The sequence below is a fragment of the Falco cherrug genome, chromosome 16, assembly GCF_023634085.1.
Source record: "Falco cherrug isolate bFalChe1 chromosome 16, bFalChe1.pri, whole genome shotgun sequence".
Classification (NCBI taxonomy): Eukaryota; Metazoa; Chordata; class Aves; order Falconiformes; family Falconidae; genus Falco; species Falco cherrug.
In genome coordinates this window covers 5,589,334-5,605,173 of record NC_073712.1, presented here as the reverse complement: position 1 = coordinate 5,605,173, position 15,840 = coordinate 5,589,334, and the positions used below count along the sequence as shown (strand labels likewise).

The 15,840-nt window shown below is 54.8% G+C and overlaps 1 protein-coding gene across 11 annotated transcripts in view; it reads left to right on the top strand.

Annotated features, from left to right (window-relative positions):
* LOC106631676 (collagen alpha-2(XI) chain-like) overlaps positions 1 to 15,840 on the top strand; it is a 27,402-nt gene extending 11,562 nt beyond the window's left edge. For 2 of the 11 annotated variants that reach the window (XM_055728434.1, XM_055728433.1), the window contains exons 2-18: positions 9,795 to 9,898; positions 10,435 to 10,581; positions 10,668 to 10,817; positions 10,916 to 11,077; positions 11,164 to 11,325; positions 11,412 to 11,573; positions 11,660 to 11,821; positions 11,908 to 12,057; positions 12,294 to 12,385; positions 12,592 to 12,728; positions 12,861 to 12,973; positions 13,081 to 13,215; positions 13,505 to 13,621; positions 13,748 to 13,960; positions 14,063 to 14,221; positions 14,813 to 14,920; positions 15,262 to 15,840. In XM_055728434.1, the coding sequence (XP_055584409.1) occupies positions 9,857 to 9,898; positions 10,435 to 10,581; positions 10,668 to 10,817; positions 10,916 to 11,077; positions 11,164 to 11,325; positions 11,412 to 11,573; positions 11,660 to 11,821; positions 11,908 to 12,057; positions 12,294 to 12,385; positions 12,592 to 12,728; positions 12,861 to 12,973; positions 13,081 to 13,215; positions 13,505 to 13,621; positions 13,748 to 13,960; positions 14,063 to 14,221; positions 14,813 to 14,920; positions 15,262 to 15,444 (2,394 nt within the window). In that variant the 5' untranslated portion in view covers positions 9,795 to 9,856 and the 3' untranslated portion in view covers positions 15,445 to 15,840. Of the gene's footprint in view, positions 1 to 9,794; positions 9,899 to 10,434; positions 10,582 to 10,667; positions 10,818 to 10,915; positions 11,078 to 11,163; positions 11,326 to 11,411; positions 11,574 to 11,659; positions 11,822 to 11,907; positions 12,058 to 12,293; positions 12,386 to 12,591; positions 12,729 to 12,860; positions 12,974 to 13,080; positions 13,362 to 13,504; positions 13,622 to 13,747; positions 13,961 to 14,062; positions 14,222 to 14,812; positions 14,921 to 15,261 lie in introns of those variants that run through there. The other 9 variants (XM_055728439.1, XM_055728440.1, XM_055728437.1 and 6 more) reach the window with 9 other exon arrangements.

The window sequence follows — 15,840 nt, the reverse complement described above, 5'->3', positions numbered from 1 at the left end:
ATGAGAATGTGGGGAAGACAGAATCAGGTAGGACCCCCCAGGAGATCAAAAATGGCCAAATGTGGATCCCCACAGGGATCATCAACAACCCCAAGGAAGACAGAATATGAGGGACTTGAGAACATTAATCATACAGGGAATAAGGGAAGAGGTTCCCCGAGGGCAAAACATTAATAAAGCATTTAATGAACAACAAGGGAAAGATGAATCTCCAATGGTATGGTTGGAGAGATTAAGGAAAAGCCTACAAATGTATTCTGGAATTGACCCGAACACAGTGGCCGGAACCGCACTCCTTAGAACACAATTTGTGGCTAAATCCTGGGGAGACATAAGAAGGAAATTAGAAAAGCTGGAAGACTGGCAAGAGAGAGGATTAGAAGAGTTACTTAGGGAGGCACAGAAAGTATATGTTAGGAGAGATGAGGAAAAGCAAAAAAGCAAAAGCCAAAGTCTTTGTAAAAACAGTAAGAGAAAGTCAGAAAAATAAGATCCCGTCCAGAGAGAGGGGGGAAAAATAGAGAAAACACCCAGGGGACAATCTTATCGAGAAAGATCCACAGTTCCCATCTGTTACTATTGCAACAAGAAGGGACGTGTTCAGAAGAACTGTCGTAAGCAGGAACAAGATGAAAAAATATTCAAAGAATAGGGGTGTGTTGGAAGAAGGGTTCGCCGGAGTCCAGAAGACGCTCAGTATGAGTTATGCATCTTGCTCAACTTGATTAGTTTCTAACACTACTTATATAGAACCGATACACGTGCCTATTTGTAAAGCAGAAATATAATTGGTTAGTAGTCTCTAAACACGTGCGGTTCTCACACCCCTAATGGTCATGACTAAAATAAGCATTCTATCCATGTAGCTAATTGTGTTGCTGTGCTTCAGCCTTGTAGGTTGTTCCTCCCTATTTTCCCGTACTGGTCCCTATCTTTCTTGGCCCTGCACCTGCTTTCCCAGCAGCTGTAGCTTGTTACAGCCACGGCCTGTTGGCACAACGTAATTACTTGGTCTCAGGATTCGAGAATAGCTCAAGGCTACCTTTCTTGTTAACTTCAGCACAGCAACTTCAGTACAATTCTGATTACAGGCCTATTCTAATACCAGGCCTGGATTGTGCAGGTCTTCAGAGATTCTAAGGCCACGCTTCTGCAGCCATTCTTCTACAGGGGTGTCAGGGGCTATATCTTCTGGGGACTTCAGCATCAACGGAGCCCCTGATAAAATTATCAATTGGTCCCCATAAAGAGGTAGTTTTATTTTTAGTGGACACAGGGGCTGAAAAATCCACCATTCAAAAACTTCCAAGGGCAGAGTTATATGTCAGTAGTAGGGGCAAAAGGAGAGCCTTTTAAAGTACCTGTCTGGAAAGATGTAGAAGTAAAAACAGAAGAAAATTTACCTTAATGATTTACTTTCACTCCCTGAAGCGGAGTACAATTTATTAGGAAGGGATTTGATTTTGAAAAAAACTTGAACATTCAGAGTCGAGGGGACAAATTGCACATTAAATTATACACTTTAACACAAGAGGATGAAGAAGCCATTAACCCTTCGGTATGGTATAAGGAGGGGGAAACTGGAAAGATAAAAATGGACCCCATAAAATGGATTCGCCTCATCCAATTAGAGTCAAACAATACCCTATACCAATGGAGGGAAAAAAGGGATTAAAACCTGTAGTTGACAAACTTCTGGAAAAAGGAACTTTAGAACCATGTGTGTCACCTCATAATCCACCCGTCCTCCCTGTAAAGAAATCTGATGGGTCATACAGGATGGTACAGGACCTGAGAGCTGTAAATCAGCGAACAATCACTAAATTTCCCTGTCTATCTCCCAAACATACTTGGTATAGTGTAATAGATTTGAAAGATGCTTTTTGGGTCAGCCCTCTGGATGAGGGATCCAGAGATTATTTTGCCTTTGAGTGGGAGGACCCCGAAACAGGATGAAAACAACAATTAAGATGGACTGTGCTACCACAGGGGTTTACAGAGTCACCAAATCTATTTGGACAAACTTTGGAGAAAAATCTTACAAGATTTCACATTACCCAGGGGGGGTAAAATTATTACAATATGTGGAGATCTATTAGTAGCAGGAGAAACTGAAAAGGGAACCTGAGAAGCTACTATTAAAATTGTTAAATTTTCTAGGAGAAAAGGAATTGCAGGTGTCTCGATCAAAATTACAGTTTGTAGAGCAAAAAGTAAAATACTTAGGGCATTGGCTGAGTAAGGGAAGAAATAAATTTGATCCTGACAGGGTATCTGGGATCCTATCCTTAAGACCCCCACAAACTAAAAAGGAAATTCAGCAAATATTGGGATTATTAGGGTATTGTAGACCATGGCTGGAAAGCTACAGCAAAAAGGTCAAGTTCTTATATGAGAAATTAACTAATAACCAACTTAAGTGGCTCACCGAAGATGATCAGAAATTCGAGGAAATAAAAAGGGCATTAATACAAGTGCCTGTATTGAGCCTCCCAGATGTGGGAAAACCTTTTTATCTTTTTGTGAATACATCAAACCAGACAGCATATGGAGTCCTTACTCAAGACTGGGCAGAAATTAGGAAACCCGTGGGGTTTGGTCTAAGTTACTTGATCCAGTAAGTAGAGGATGGCCTGCTTGTCTCCAAGCTTTGGTCGCTACAACATTATTAATAGAGGAAATTAGGAAGATGACCTTTAGTGCTCCTTTAAAGGTGTATGCTCCACACAATGTCAGAAGTGTTTTGCAACAGAAAGCGGAAAAATGGTTAACAGATAGCCGGATCCTAAAGGATGAAACGATACTGATTGACTCCCCTGACTTAGAACCGAGGGTAACCTCTGCTCAGAGTCCAGCACAGGGTTTTTTTGGAGAGCCATCGGAGAAATTACAACGCAACTGTTTCGAGGTAATTAAGACCTGGACTAAGGTGAGACCAGATTTAAGGGATACCGAGTTGGAGAAAGGAGAAGCACTGTTTGTAGATGGCTCCTCCCGAGTGGTGGAAGGAAAAAGATAATCAGGATGTGCAATAATTAATAAGGGCCTAGAACCTGTGAAAAAAGAAAATCAGGATATGAAATAATTAATAAGGACCTAGAACCTGTGGAATCAGGACCTTTGAGTCCATCATGATCAGCTCAGGCTTGTGAGCTGTATGCCCTGTGTAGGGCCCTGGAATTATTAAAGGGGAAAAGTGGGACTATATTTACAGATTCTAAATATTCATATGGGGTGGTCCACACTTTTGGAAAAATTTGGGAAGAAAGAGGTTTAATTAATACTCAAGGGAGGAATCTTATACATCAGGAATTAATAGTAAGAATTTTAAGGACATTAAGAAAACCAAGGGAGAGGGCAGTGGTACATGTAAGAGGACACCAAAAGGGATTAGATTACCGAACCAGAGGAAATAATTTAGCAGATAAAGAAGCCCAGGAAGCAGCCTTGAGGACTCAGGTCATTAAAATTAATGTAGTACAGGAGGAAGAAAGATGAGAGGAAGGAGAAAAGAAGTTTACCCCTGAGGAACAAACAAAATTGGAGAAAATAGGGGCTAAGTTAGAACAAGGAAAATGGACACTGCCTGGCGGGCGAGAGATGTTAAAAAAAAGCCTGTGCTAGGAAATATTGGAACATCTGCATGCATAAACACATTGGGGTACAAAGGCGTTAAGTGATCATTTCCTTAAACAATTTGGCTATATTGGGATTTTTGAAATAAAACAAATTACACAAGGTTGCTTAACTTGTCAGAAGATAAGAAAGTGTTTCGACAAGTAGCTACGGGAGGGAAAAACACAACTTACAAACCTTTTGAGAAAATACAAGTTGATTTCACTGAATTGCCCGAGGCAGGGAGGATAAAATATCTATTGGTAATAGTAAATCATTTAACACAATGGGTAAAAACTTATCCTGTAACATGAGGTACGACACAAACGGTGGTAAAAATTTAGAGAAGGAGCAATCCTGCAAGAGAAGTATAACTGCCAGGTAAGTTCCTTCATCCTTAGTTCTGCAATTCTTTATTAGAGCATTTGATACCTAGATATGGGATAATCCAGTACATTGATTCTGATCAGGGCACACACTTTACTTCCAAAATAATAAAATTATTATGTCAATCATTAGGTATTCAGTGGGAATACCAGTGTGCCGCGTGCCAGGTGCCACATGCGAGGTACAGTATGCCACGTGCAAGGTGCAGCGTGCTGCATGCAAGGTGACATGTGCCACATGCAAGGTGCCAGGTGCCACATGCAAGGTGCAGCGTGCAAGGTGCCGCATGCGAGGTGCAGCATGCCACGTGTAAGGTGCAGCGTGCTACATGCAAGGTGCAGCGTGCCACGTGTAAGGTGCAGCATGCTGCATGCAAGGTGCAGTGTGCAAGGTGCAGTGTGCAGCGTGCCACATGCCACATGCAAGGTGCAGCGTGCCACGTGTAAGGTGCAGCATGCTGCATGCAAGGTGCAGTGTGCAAGGTGCAGTGTGCAGCGTGCCACATGCCACATGCAAGGTGCAGCGTGCCACGTGTAAGGTGCAGCATGCTGCGTGCAAGGTGCAAGGTGCAGTGTGCAGCGTGCCACATGCAAGGTGCAGCGTGCCACGTGCCACGTGCCGCGTGCAACGTGCTCGCGTGCTGCATGCAGCCCGGCAGGGTGGCCTTGCATAAAGTGTGTGGCTTCCCACGGCCACTGGTGCACCATGTGTGTGTCAGGGGGGTGGCTGCAGGGGGACACCAGCCAGCGAAGCCCCCCACTGGCACCCCTGCCTTGCACGCTCGCAGGGGGCCCTTGCACACCTGGGCTCTGCACTGGGGGTCCTTGGTGGGTGCCGCCAGCTCAGGAGGGTCCCCATGTGTCCCCCACCGTGCAACCGGGTGAACCTGTGGGGAGCCGGGTTTGCACGGGCGCTGATGGGGGGTGGCGAGGAGGGAAGGTATGGGAGGAATGTGTGGAAAGGGAGGGAAGGGCTGGAGCGCTGCGTGGGCCGTGGCCGTGCCGCTCAGACTGTGCGTTCCCGCTGCAGGTGGGGGATCCCAAAAATGTCTCCTCCTGCTCCCCCCGTCCCTCCCTGCCTGCGCCCAAACCCTCGCCCTGTTCCCTGCTCCCAAATTCTCCCGTTTCCCTGCAACTCCTCCCTGCTCCTTCCCTCCATTTTGCATATGGTGAACCCCCAACCTCAGCCCCCCGCTCCAGCACCCCCACCCCCACCCCAGCTTTTGCAGCTTTTTGGAGAAAAAAAATTCTCTCTGCCAGCTCGGGCATTACCACCTTTCCCAGGAGATTCCTGCTTCCATCGGGATGGGACTTCCCGCCAGCCAAACTCACTTCATTAGTGTCATTAAGCCTTGCCCACGTGCCTGGTGCCAGGGCACCGTGCACCGATGCTTTCCCGGGCATCCCTCCCCTTGCCCTGCTGCCAACCCCGCTGGCGCTGCCGCCGTCCCTGCCCCGAGTTCCATGCTCTGTGAAGGTTTTATAGATGACCACGTCCATGTGGTGTCACATCAAACAAGCCAGGATGGAGCAACTGGGATCACCGTGCCGGCTGGTGACCGGCTGGATGCGGAGTTTGCTAGGACCAGACCAGTGCACTGAGGTGGGACCTGTGTCCCACACTGGCTCTGGTGGTCTCCTCCTCCTCTTGTGCCTGGAAAAAGCAGCTGGTGGGACTGAGAGCGGCTGAAGGCACCAGCCCGAGCAGGGGTGATCCTGCGGACCCCCAACACACTGCGGTTGGCCCCTTTCTGGGGTGCACTAGGGGTCACCCACTTGCGGGGATGCTCCAGGTCTGTTTAAGGATCCTTTGTGCAATGAGAACTGGCCACAGGGCTGCAATTACACTACTATTCTATAAAGATTTTAGCTTATCCTCACGCAGAATTTCTAGCAATTAGCATCGCTTTCCTATTACTCCCCTTTCCCTGCTCCCCAAGAGCCAGTTCTGCTCTTTGGGGACACCCGGGTCACCCAGCCAGGCTCCAGCGTGGCGAGGACCCTCTCCGTGACACCACCCATCCAGGCTGCAGCCACATTTGTCCCTGCTGCTCTCTTCCAACCCCAAATCCCAAAGAGCTAATTGATCCACCCAGTTAGTTAATTGATTTATAGCTATTAGAGCCTCTAATTAACCGACCAGCTGGAAAGCTGTGTGTTATCTGCCCGGTGGGAGCAGCCTTGAGAATCAGCCAGCTCCGAGGGGCCGTGGGCTGACCCGTCCCCGCGATCGGCACCACTCGTTCACCGACTTTGAAGGATTTTATTCCACCTCAAGCTTTGGCTTTTCCCTTTTATCTCCGTCCTTGCTAACGTTTAGCACCAGTGAACTCCCTCGGAGCCTCCCTGTTCCCTTTTATTTCTTCCCACGTTCTTGCAAGGTCACAAACTCCTCTTCCCCTGCCGTGTTGGTGTAGCGCTGAGCAGCCCAGTTCAGACCAGTTTGTTATCGCCGTGTTCCCAGCCAGCAGCGAAACCTCCCGCTGCTGTCAGCACCTGACACAATCCAGATGTTTGTTAAGCATCGGGAAGGTGATGCATCCCACCGCGGGGCCAGGCGAGATGTCTGTACCTTGTACTGGCACATCTGGCCGGTGCTGAGGGGCTCCCTGGGGTGCCGTTCCCTGTGGGAATGCGGGGAATTAAGGAGTAGGAGATGCTGGAGGTGCCTGGCAGAGGTGCTCAGTGCCTGGCTGCTCCTGTCACCAAAATCAGGAATAAACCCTCTTAACACCAATGCAGGCTGAAGAAGCAGGCACTGCGTTATTGCAGCGCTGGGGACGTGGGGGATGGCTCCGAGCATCAAAATTCCAGAGTTTTTATACACTTTTTCAGTCAAGTCATTGTTCTTTTGAACATATTTGTTTTGAACCTATTTGAACATATGAACAAAAGAAAAACAGGTTCTTTTACATAAAAATGCATACTATGCTCGCTCTTCAATTTACCCTTTACATTGGGTGGTTTCACCCATCGCACGATCCCATCGATATTGCAATCTTACTATATTTTACATATATATATACACATCTAATATATATATATTAAAACTTGCAATCATTGGTCAAATCTGCGTAGCTCTACTGATTGGCGTCCTTGATATTCAAATCAAGACAGAAGGGTAACGGGATTTCCAAGCAGCGTAACTGGTGTCCATTGTACGTAACTAGTATCCATGACAGTCTCCTTAACAATCCTATAGTTACAACTCCATGGTTAATTATTTGAAATATTTAACTCTATAGATACTAAAGCAGAACATATTGTTTCTATAGTTAGCCAAAACACACCACACCTGCTATTGCTGTACCCGTTCTATCACACTTAGCTTCTTATATTTCTATATTAAATCTCATTTGATTTCAAATATTTGTAACACCCTGGGGATGCAGGGGGTCCCCTTGCATGGGGGTCCGTGCCCTGGGGATGCAGGGGGTCCCCTTGCATAGGGGCTCTGTGCCCTGGGGATGCAGGGGGTCCCCTTGCAGGGGGCTCCGTGCCTTGGGGATGTAGGGTGACCCCCTAGCATGGGGGCTTCTTGTCCCGGGGATGCAGAGAGCCCCCTTGCATGGGGGCTTCATGCCCTGGGGATGCAGGCCCCCCTCCTTGCACAGGGGCTCTGCCCTGGGGAAGCAGGGGGTCCCCTTGCATGGGGGCTCCGTGCCTTGGGGATGCAGGGGGTCCCCATGCAGAGGGGCTCCGTGCCCTGGGGAAGCAGGGTGTCCCCTTGCATGGGGGCTCCGTGCCTTGGGGATGCAGGGGGTCCCCATGCAGAGGGGCTCCGTGCCCTGGGGATGCAGGGGGTCCCCTTGCACGGGGGCTGCAGAGGTGGGGATGGAGCAGGATCGGGAGCAGCGCCCAGAGGCTGATGCAATGCAGATCTTCAGGTCTCGAATCAAAGGGCTTTAAACCAGGTTTGCTGAGAGGTCGGAGATAACCGCAGGAATTTGGCTGGCCCTGGTGATCAGAGGCTGACGGCAGAAGGGGTGCTGCCCTCAGAAAATGAGGCGGGGGGTGTCTGCCCCGTCCGTGCCCCCAGCTAGCCAGGGTTTGTTCCCAGCAGCTGGAATTCGGTGTAAGGAGCTGCAAACGCAAACAGGAGGGAAAAGCTTCCAGGATTAGGGCAGGGTGGCTTTCTAGGAAAGGCAATCAATGCTGGGGAGGCCCTGGGGGAGCTCCCTGGGGTGGAACTGGCACCTGGCTGCCCTCGGCGATCGCCGGCTGATGGTTTGCACAAAGCACACGTGGGGTGGGGGTGGGGGTGGGGGTGGGGGCGATCTGGCGGCCCCGCTGGGAGAGGCTGCCGGAGCTGAGCTGGGGGCGGGGGGCTCTCCGGCACTCCCCCTCGTTGCTTCAGCTCTTCGGCGGGGCAAGCTGCTCTCCAGGGCCACCTGGGACTGATCTGCCAGGTAAACCCCTCAATTTGGAGAGAAAAGTGTCGTTATTATTCTCTCTTTTACTCTGGTGCTGTCCCTGCTGACCTGCGAGCGGTGCCTGTGCTGCCATTAACCCCTGCTAGCCTGGGGAGGGGGTGGCCAGTCCTAACTGGGAGCCCAGTGCCCCAGCCGGGCTGGGATCAGTGGGTTTTGGGGCAGAGCATCCCCTGCTCACCGCGGCCGCATCTCTTGCCGTGAGCCCTGCTCCCTGACCCCACAGCCTGGCAGCGGGGAAGCCCCAAAGGCCACCCCAGGGAGCCCTTTGCATCTGCAGGGTTTGAGCCCCGAGCCCCTATGGGGAGCCCAAACCGTGTCCCATGGGAGCAGCACAGGGGCGGGGATGCAGCCTGGAGTGGGGCTTGCACCCCGCTCCGGTGCGGGCTGCCCAGGGGCACCCAGCGGGCAGGTTGCCCAAGCCCAGTGGGGCGATGCAGGCGAGGGCGAGCGGCTGGGCCAGGATCCCGTGGGACAATAGTGGGGTGGTGCCGCTGGGTGCTGTGACCCGTGGGGCTGGCACAGGGCGATTGAAACGTGGCTGCAAGCAAGTGGAGGCTTCGGGCGAGTTGCAGGCGTGCCAGTGCCAAGGGAGCCACCGTGGCATTGCCAGGTCCCATGTCTCCTCCCAAAATGGGGAGCGGGTCCATGTGGCCCCCAGCTGATGCATCTCCTGCGGGTCCTCGCTGGTGGTGGTGCCCTGTGGCGCTGGAGGTGACCCAACGCTTGGCAGAGCTGGGAGCACCACAGGTGGCACCGGACAGGCAGCTGTCCCCCAGCTGGCAGTGTTGTCCTACGGGATGTGTTCACCCCTGTGTAAGAAACTATGGACTAGGGTATTGTTTATTAAGATTTATGTTAAACCCAATGTAAAGGTTAGGCAACAAAAGATATGAAATCGCTTATGCAAACAGCCACCAGACACCGCTTGTGTAAGATAGGACAACCGCAATCAACTAAACCAGATACCGCTTGTGCAAGATAAGATAACCACCAGATATCCAGGAACCGACAGAAACAGGACAAACAACCCCATATAAGGACATATGAGTGAGGGGTCAACTATGGGATGAAGGAGGAAGACTTCTTACTTCGGCCTCAACGACCACCAGGAGGCAGAAAACGACCCCCTAACAACAACTGAAGCATGCGCAGAGTACCTCCACTACTTCATGAACACGGAAGTAAAGATGTATAAAAAGGGACTGTTTGAACTGCTCAGGACGGCAGTTGGCAGAGCGCAGACTCCCCTGTCGTCCAGCGCTGGTTTTGCTCATATTCTACTTGCTATAATTAATAAAATTTTAGTTGGATTATGATCTGTTGTGGTCTCAATTTATAACACCTGCCTCTCCCTTTGCAGCTGGGTGCTGACCGGGGCCCTTCTCCTCGCTGGGACTGGGGCCAGGACGAGCTTTTGGGAAAATGTTCTCACTGGTGGGCAGGCAGACGAACTTCAGCGGGAAGGTAGGTGGTTTTGCAACCCTCCTGCTGCCACACAGCTGTGGTTTGCGATGGAGGAGCAGGGATGGGTGCTGGCTCTCCATCGCTTGGGATGTTAAGGAGCTGGGAGAGCATCACTGTGGTATGGGGAGTCATCTGGGACCTCAGCCGGGAAAGGAGGGTGAATGGGCTTCTGGCTCCCCATCCTTGGTTAGCATCCAGCTGATATAAGGGTAAAGGTGAGGGTCTCATCCTGCTTTCATCTCCCTGTGCCCTCTCTATACCTCGGTCCATGGCAGGCTGGATCCCTGTCGCCCTGTGCGTATGGCCTGCAGCACAGGAGGGGCAGATGTGCCCAGTAAGTGGCGAGCAGCCCTGCGGCAAGGGTTGGTGGCACTGGGGGGTTCACCTGCACATCCAGGGTGGTCAGAATTCAGGGGCTCTGCCAGGAGCAGGAGAGGCAGAAGGAGCTGGGGGCTGTGGTGGGGAGGGGGAACCACGGCAAAGCCAAAACAACTCAGCGAGCTGCTGTCCTCACCGGTGGCAATTTGTCATTGCAGTCCGGCCCCAGGGACCCCAGACAATTCCATGGCCCTTGGGACGAGAACAGGAGACAGGAACCCTCAGACTGTCCCCCGCCACCCCCTTGGGATGACAGAGAAGGCAACCGAGGACCTGAGGGCTGCTTCGGAGAGGTGAGGCAGGCGGTGAGGGGGAGATGGGTCCGATGGTGGCGGCTGGTGGCTGTCCCTCGCATGCCACTATTGTCACTGGTGGTGATTTGCCATTGCAGTTCGGCCCCCAGGCCCCCAGACCCTTCCATGGCCCTGCCAGTGTTCCTTGGGACAAGGAGGACAGGACACGGGGACCCCATGACTGTCCCCCAGCACCCGACTGGGATGACAGAGAAGGCAACCGAGGACCTGAGGGCTGCTTCGGAGAGGTGAGGCAGGTGGTTAGGGGGAGATAGGTCTGGTGGTGGCGGCTGGTGGCTGTCCCTCGCATGCCACTATTGTCACTGGTGGTGATTTGCCATTGCAGTTCGGCCCCCAGGCCCCCAGACCCTTCCATGGCCCTGCCAATGTTCCTTGGGACAAGGAGGACAGGAGACGGGGACCCCATGACTGTCCCCCAGCACCCCCTTGGGATGACAGAGAAGGCAACCGAGGACCTGAGGGCTGCTTCGGAGAGGTGAGGCAGGCGGTGAGGGGGAGATGGGTCCGATGGTGGCAGCTGGTGGCTGTCCCTCGCATGCCACTATTGTCACTGGTGGTGATTTGCCATTGCAGTTCGGCCCCCAGGCCCCCAGACCCTTCCATGGCCCTGCCAATGTTCCTTGGGACAAGGAGGACAGGAGACGGGGACCCCATGACTGTCCCCCAGCACCCCCTTGGGATGACAGAGAAGGCAACCGAGGACCTGAGGGCTGCTTCGGAGAGGTGAGGCAGGCGGTGAGGGGGAGATGGGTCTGGTGGTGGCGGCTGGTGGCTGTCCCTCGCATGCCACTATTGTCACTGGTGGTGATTTGCCATTGCAGTGCGGCCCCTGGGACCCCAGACCCTTCCATGGCCCTGCCAATGTTCCGTGGGACAAGGAGGACAGGAGACGGGGACCCCATGACTGTCCCCCAGCACCCGATTGGGATGACAGAGAAGGCAACCGAGGACCTGAGGGCTGCTTCGGAGAGGTGAGGCAGGCGGTGAGGGGGAGATGGGTCTGGTGGTGGCGGCTGGTGGCTGTCCCTCGCATGCCACTATTGTCACTGGTGGTGATTTGCCATTGCAGTGCGGCCCCTGGGACCCCAGACCCTTCCATGGCCCTGCCAATGTTCCGTGGGACAAGGAGGACAGGAGACGGGGACCCCATGACTGTCCCCCAGCACCCGATTGGGATGACAGAGAAGGCAACCGAGGACCTGAGGGCTGCTTCGGAGAGGTGAGGCAGGCGGTGAGGGGGAGATGGGTCTGGTGGTGGCGGCTGGTGGCTGTCCCTCGCATGCCACTATTGTCACTGGTGGTGATTTGCCATTGCAGTGCGGCCCCTGGGACCCCAGACCCTTCCATGGCCCTGCCAATGTTCCGTGGGACAAGGAGGACAGGAGACGGGGACCCCATGACTGTCCCCCAGCACCCCCTTGGGATGACAGAGAAGGCAACCGAGGACCTGAGGGCTGCTTCGGAGAGGTGAGGCAGTCGGTGAGGGGGTGGTGGGCTGCAGGGGGTGGTAGCAGTAGTGGGACTGAGGGCAGGGAGTGGGTGAAATGGGGCAGGGGCCATTCACTGCCCTGGTGGCAAGGACAGTGCATGGGGACAGGTTTGCCTGCACAGTGCTGGCAGCAGCAGCAGCCTGGCTTCTCTGCTCTGCAGCTGCAGCGTCCCCTGTACTGCTCAGTGCCTTCAAACCACCCCCTTCCCCGCAGGAGCCACAGATGCCTGACCCCAACTGCATTGCCTGGCCTGAATTCCCGGACAAGATGCAGCACCCACCCAGGCACCCCGCCAGCCTGCCATGGTGGGTGCCCATGCCAAGGGTGGGGGGCGCGGGGGGACTGTGCAGCGGTGGGGTGGCAAGCAGGGGCACTGGGGCCATGCTCTGCAGCGGTGCACAGCCAAGGGGTGATGCGGCGTTGAAGCTGGCTGTGCTCAGGGTAGGGGGGCTGCACCAGAGACCCCTTCCAGCCTAAATCCCCCACCCTGGGGCTGCCTTTGCTCCTGCAGGAGGCGAGGCGGCTTCAGGGGTGGCTGGCTGCTCAGGGGCTCTCGTGGCCGTGCTAAGGCATGCAGCCAACTCCTTCACCTTCAGCACCAAAAGCGCAGCAATTTCCAGCACCTGCAGTGTACCTGGCCCTCCAGAGGTTTGTGCCAACCCTGTACCAGCTGCTCAGGGCTGTGAGGGGCCCCACGCAGCGGCAGCATCTCCACGGTGCTCACCAGCATCTCCTGGGGCAGAGCAAGGAGCCGCTCCCATTGTGTTTCTTGCTTTGCAGGGAATAAACCATCCCCAAGGTCCTTCTCTGGGATGAGCAATTGGAGGGTCAGTAACCCACAGCACCGTGGTCCTCCTAAGTCATGTAACAGCAGGAAACAGAAGGCTCAAGTTGTAGGTTTTCACATGCTCCATCCCAGCACCCAGCAGTGACCCAAGTTTGCACGGTCTTGAGCCCTGCACGGTGCCCCCATGCCCCCAACCAGTGTGGTCTCCCCCAGGGCCCGCCAGCAGTGAGCAGCAAGGTCCCTGAGCCCCCCACACCGGCCAGCACCCCTCAGAGGAGCCCAGCTGCTGATCCTCAGGCTGCGACGACAGAGGCTGTGGAGCCGGAGCAGGCAGCAGGAGCGATGCTGGTAGGACAGCATCCTTCTGCTGGGGGCAGGCAGGGATGCTCGTGCCCCTTGGAGGTGCCTGGCTTGGGTGTCTCTTCGGCCAGCGTAACATCTTCCTTCTCTCTCATCCAGCCTTTTCGCTTTTCACCTTGCTGTCTCTTTGCCAGGCACGGAAATTTTCCTGACTCTTCTCTGGGGCTGCAAAGCCCCATGGTTCCCTTTGGGTTTTAGCACCCCATCTGTCCCCTCTCCCAGCTCTTCTTCCCAGAACAGACCTGTGTCCCAGTCTCACACCATTGCATCTCCCCAGGTTGAGTCGGAAACCAAGGAGAAACCTGCGGGCAGCCACAGCCAGGGCCCCTCTGCTTTGGAAATGGAGCCAGCCCCCCTGGAGGAGAGCTCTGCTGAGACAGAGAAGCACCCTGAGGTACCAGCTAATGCGTCTGCTCTTCCCACCTAAAAGCGGTGCCCAGGGGTGGTGGGAGCTTGCAGTCCCCTTTGCAACCCCTTTTTCCCCATGGACCCCGCAGTGCATCTGTAATCCTTTGAACAGGTAAAGCCGTGCAGCCAAAGTGTCCCTGAGGCTGGCACCGGTGGCGGGTCACATCCCTCGGATCCCACAGACCCTCTGGAGCCTGTCCCCAAGGACAGCACAGCAGCCAGCTCCGTGGGAGAGGTCGGTGCTGAGCTGCATCCGCGTTCCCAGGGATGGCAGCATCTGCAGAGCAGAGCTGGGGAAACCGAGGCACACGCTGCCGGCGATGGGGTGGGTTGCCCACCCTGGGTGGGAGCCCATCAGGGCACTGCTGCAGGCAGGGGGTGTGTGGGCAGCGCTGCCTGTGTCCCCCAGCCCCATTCTCTCCCGCAGCATCTTGGAGGTGTTCAGCCATCCGAAAACTCGCAGGTCCCGACAGGAGCTGCCGCAGAGCCCGATGCACAGCCCAGCCAGGCTTCCTTGGACACCTGCACCACACCAGAGACCTCAACGCCGAGCTTGCACCCTCCTGGGTCCAGTGCGATGGAGCCAGTAAGGGGCTCAGGGTGCCTCTGCTCCCTCGCGCTCACCCTGAGGCAGGTGCCCAGGGCTCAGGGATACTGCCACAGCCCAGGAGCAGTGGAGTGGGATCCCTCATATCCCTCTGGCCTCCCTGTTTGCAGGATTATGGGCTGGGGTTAAAGTGCTGCTTTGAGCCTGTAGCTGGCTGCACCGGAGATGCTGATAAACGGGAGACAGCTGGGAGAAAGGCCAAAAAAATAACTAGAGGCTTGAGAGCGTGCTGGAGCGTGAACGACCCCGGGACTCAAGCTTTAACGAAGCAAATGAGAGCATTGCAGAGCAGCTTAATTACTGCCTAATGGGGAAGAGAAATGGCTGGTGGGGCTCTCGGTGGTCATGCTGCCAGGGCTGGGCGGAGGGGAGAGCTGGGGGCAGCTCTCGCGCCCGAGGGAAGGGTGGCAAACCAGCACCCCAGGGAGCCAAGGTCCCAGCGGGTTCCCCCGCAGGGTGACCGGTCCCTGGCTAGTAATCGGTATGGGCAGCCCCTGTTTGGCCCCAACCTTGCCCAGTCCCTCTCCCCTTCAAAGCATCTGACCCTTCCTCACCTTTTCCACCACGCAGGATGCAGGTGACCAGCAGAAGCTCTGCTCCACGCTCCCAACACCCTCCCCAGCCAGCATGGACCTCCGCTCCGCCGCCATCCTCGCCAGGAAGGAGGAGATCGAGCTGGTGAGTCCCGGTGGCCCCTGGCCGAGGAGTGCAGGGGTCTGGGGCTAGCTGCAGTGGGGGGGAGCTCACCCAAGGACCCTTTGAACTGCGGTGGGAGAAGCAGTGTTGGGTGATGGGGGGACATGAATTTGGCATCTTTGGGGTCGCTGAGGAGAAACCCCTCCTGGTGATGGTGGGTGCAGGGGAAGGTGCTCATGGGCAAGGAGTTTGCAGGGGCTCAGATGCTGTCAGAGGGTTCATGAACCCACCTCAGAGGGAAAAATATCCCTGGACGGGGCTGCATGCTGCTGGCTGGGAGGTTTTGGGGTGCCCTGTGCTGACCTCGTGCCGTTCCCCTGCAGTCCTACCAGCAGTTTAGCCTGACCATCGCGGTGGTGGCCACAATGTTGCTGCACAAAGAGCCCTCCATGGAGGCGGCGCTGGGGCTGGCACTGAGGGCCAACCTCCGCCAGGGCCGGATCCATCACCTCCAGGAGCTGGAGGACTTCATCAACAACTACGACTCATCCACCCTCAGCCACTGAGGGGGTGGCCAGGGCAAGCGGACAGACACCCCCTCTCACCAGCCAGGGCTGGGGGGGTGATGGGGGGCCGTGTTGGTGCATAGGGGTGCTTGTGATGGTGTTGAACCCTCGGGGCAAGGTACTATGGACATGCTGGTGTGGTCCCACCATCCCTCTTGGAGATGGAGGAGGAGGGGGGGGGGGGGGGGATGCTTAGTTTTAGCCCTGCCCAGACCTGTATGGGCAGCAAAAGGGGGAGCTGGTTTGACTGGAGGGTGGTGGGAGGGAGAGCGGCTGCAGGGAGCTCCCAGCCACCCTGGCTCCACGCTCTGTTCCTGGTTCACAGGGATGTGCCCAGAAACCCTGGGGGTTGTTCTTGGCTTTAAATCTAATAATAAACTGGCTGTGATCTTTGCA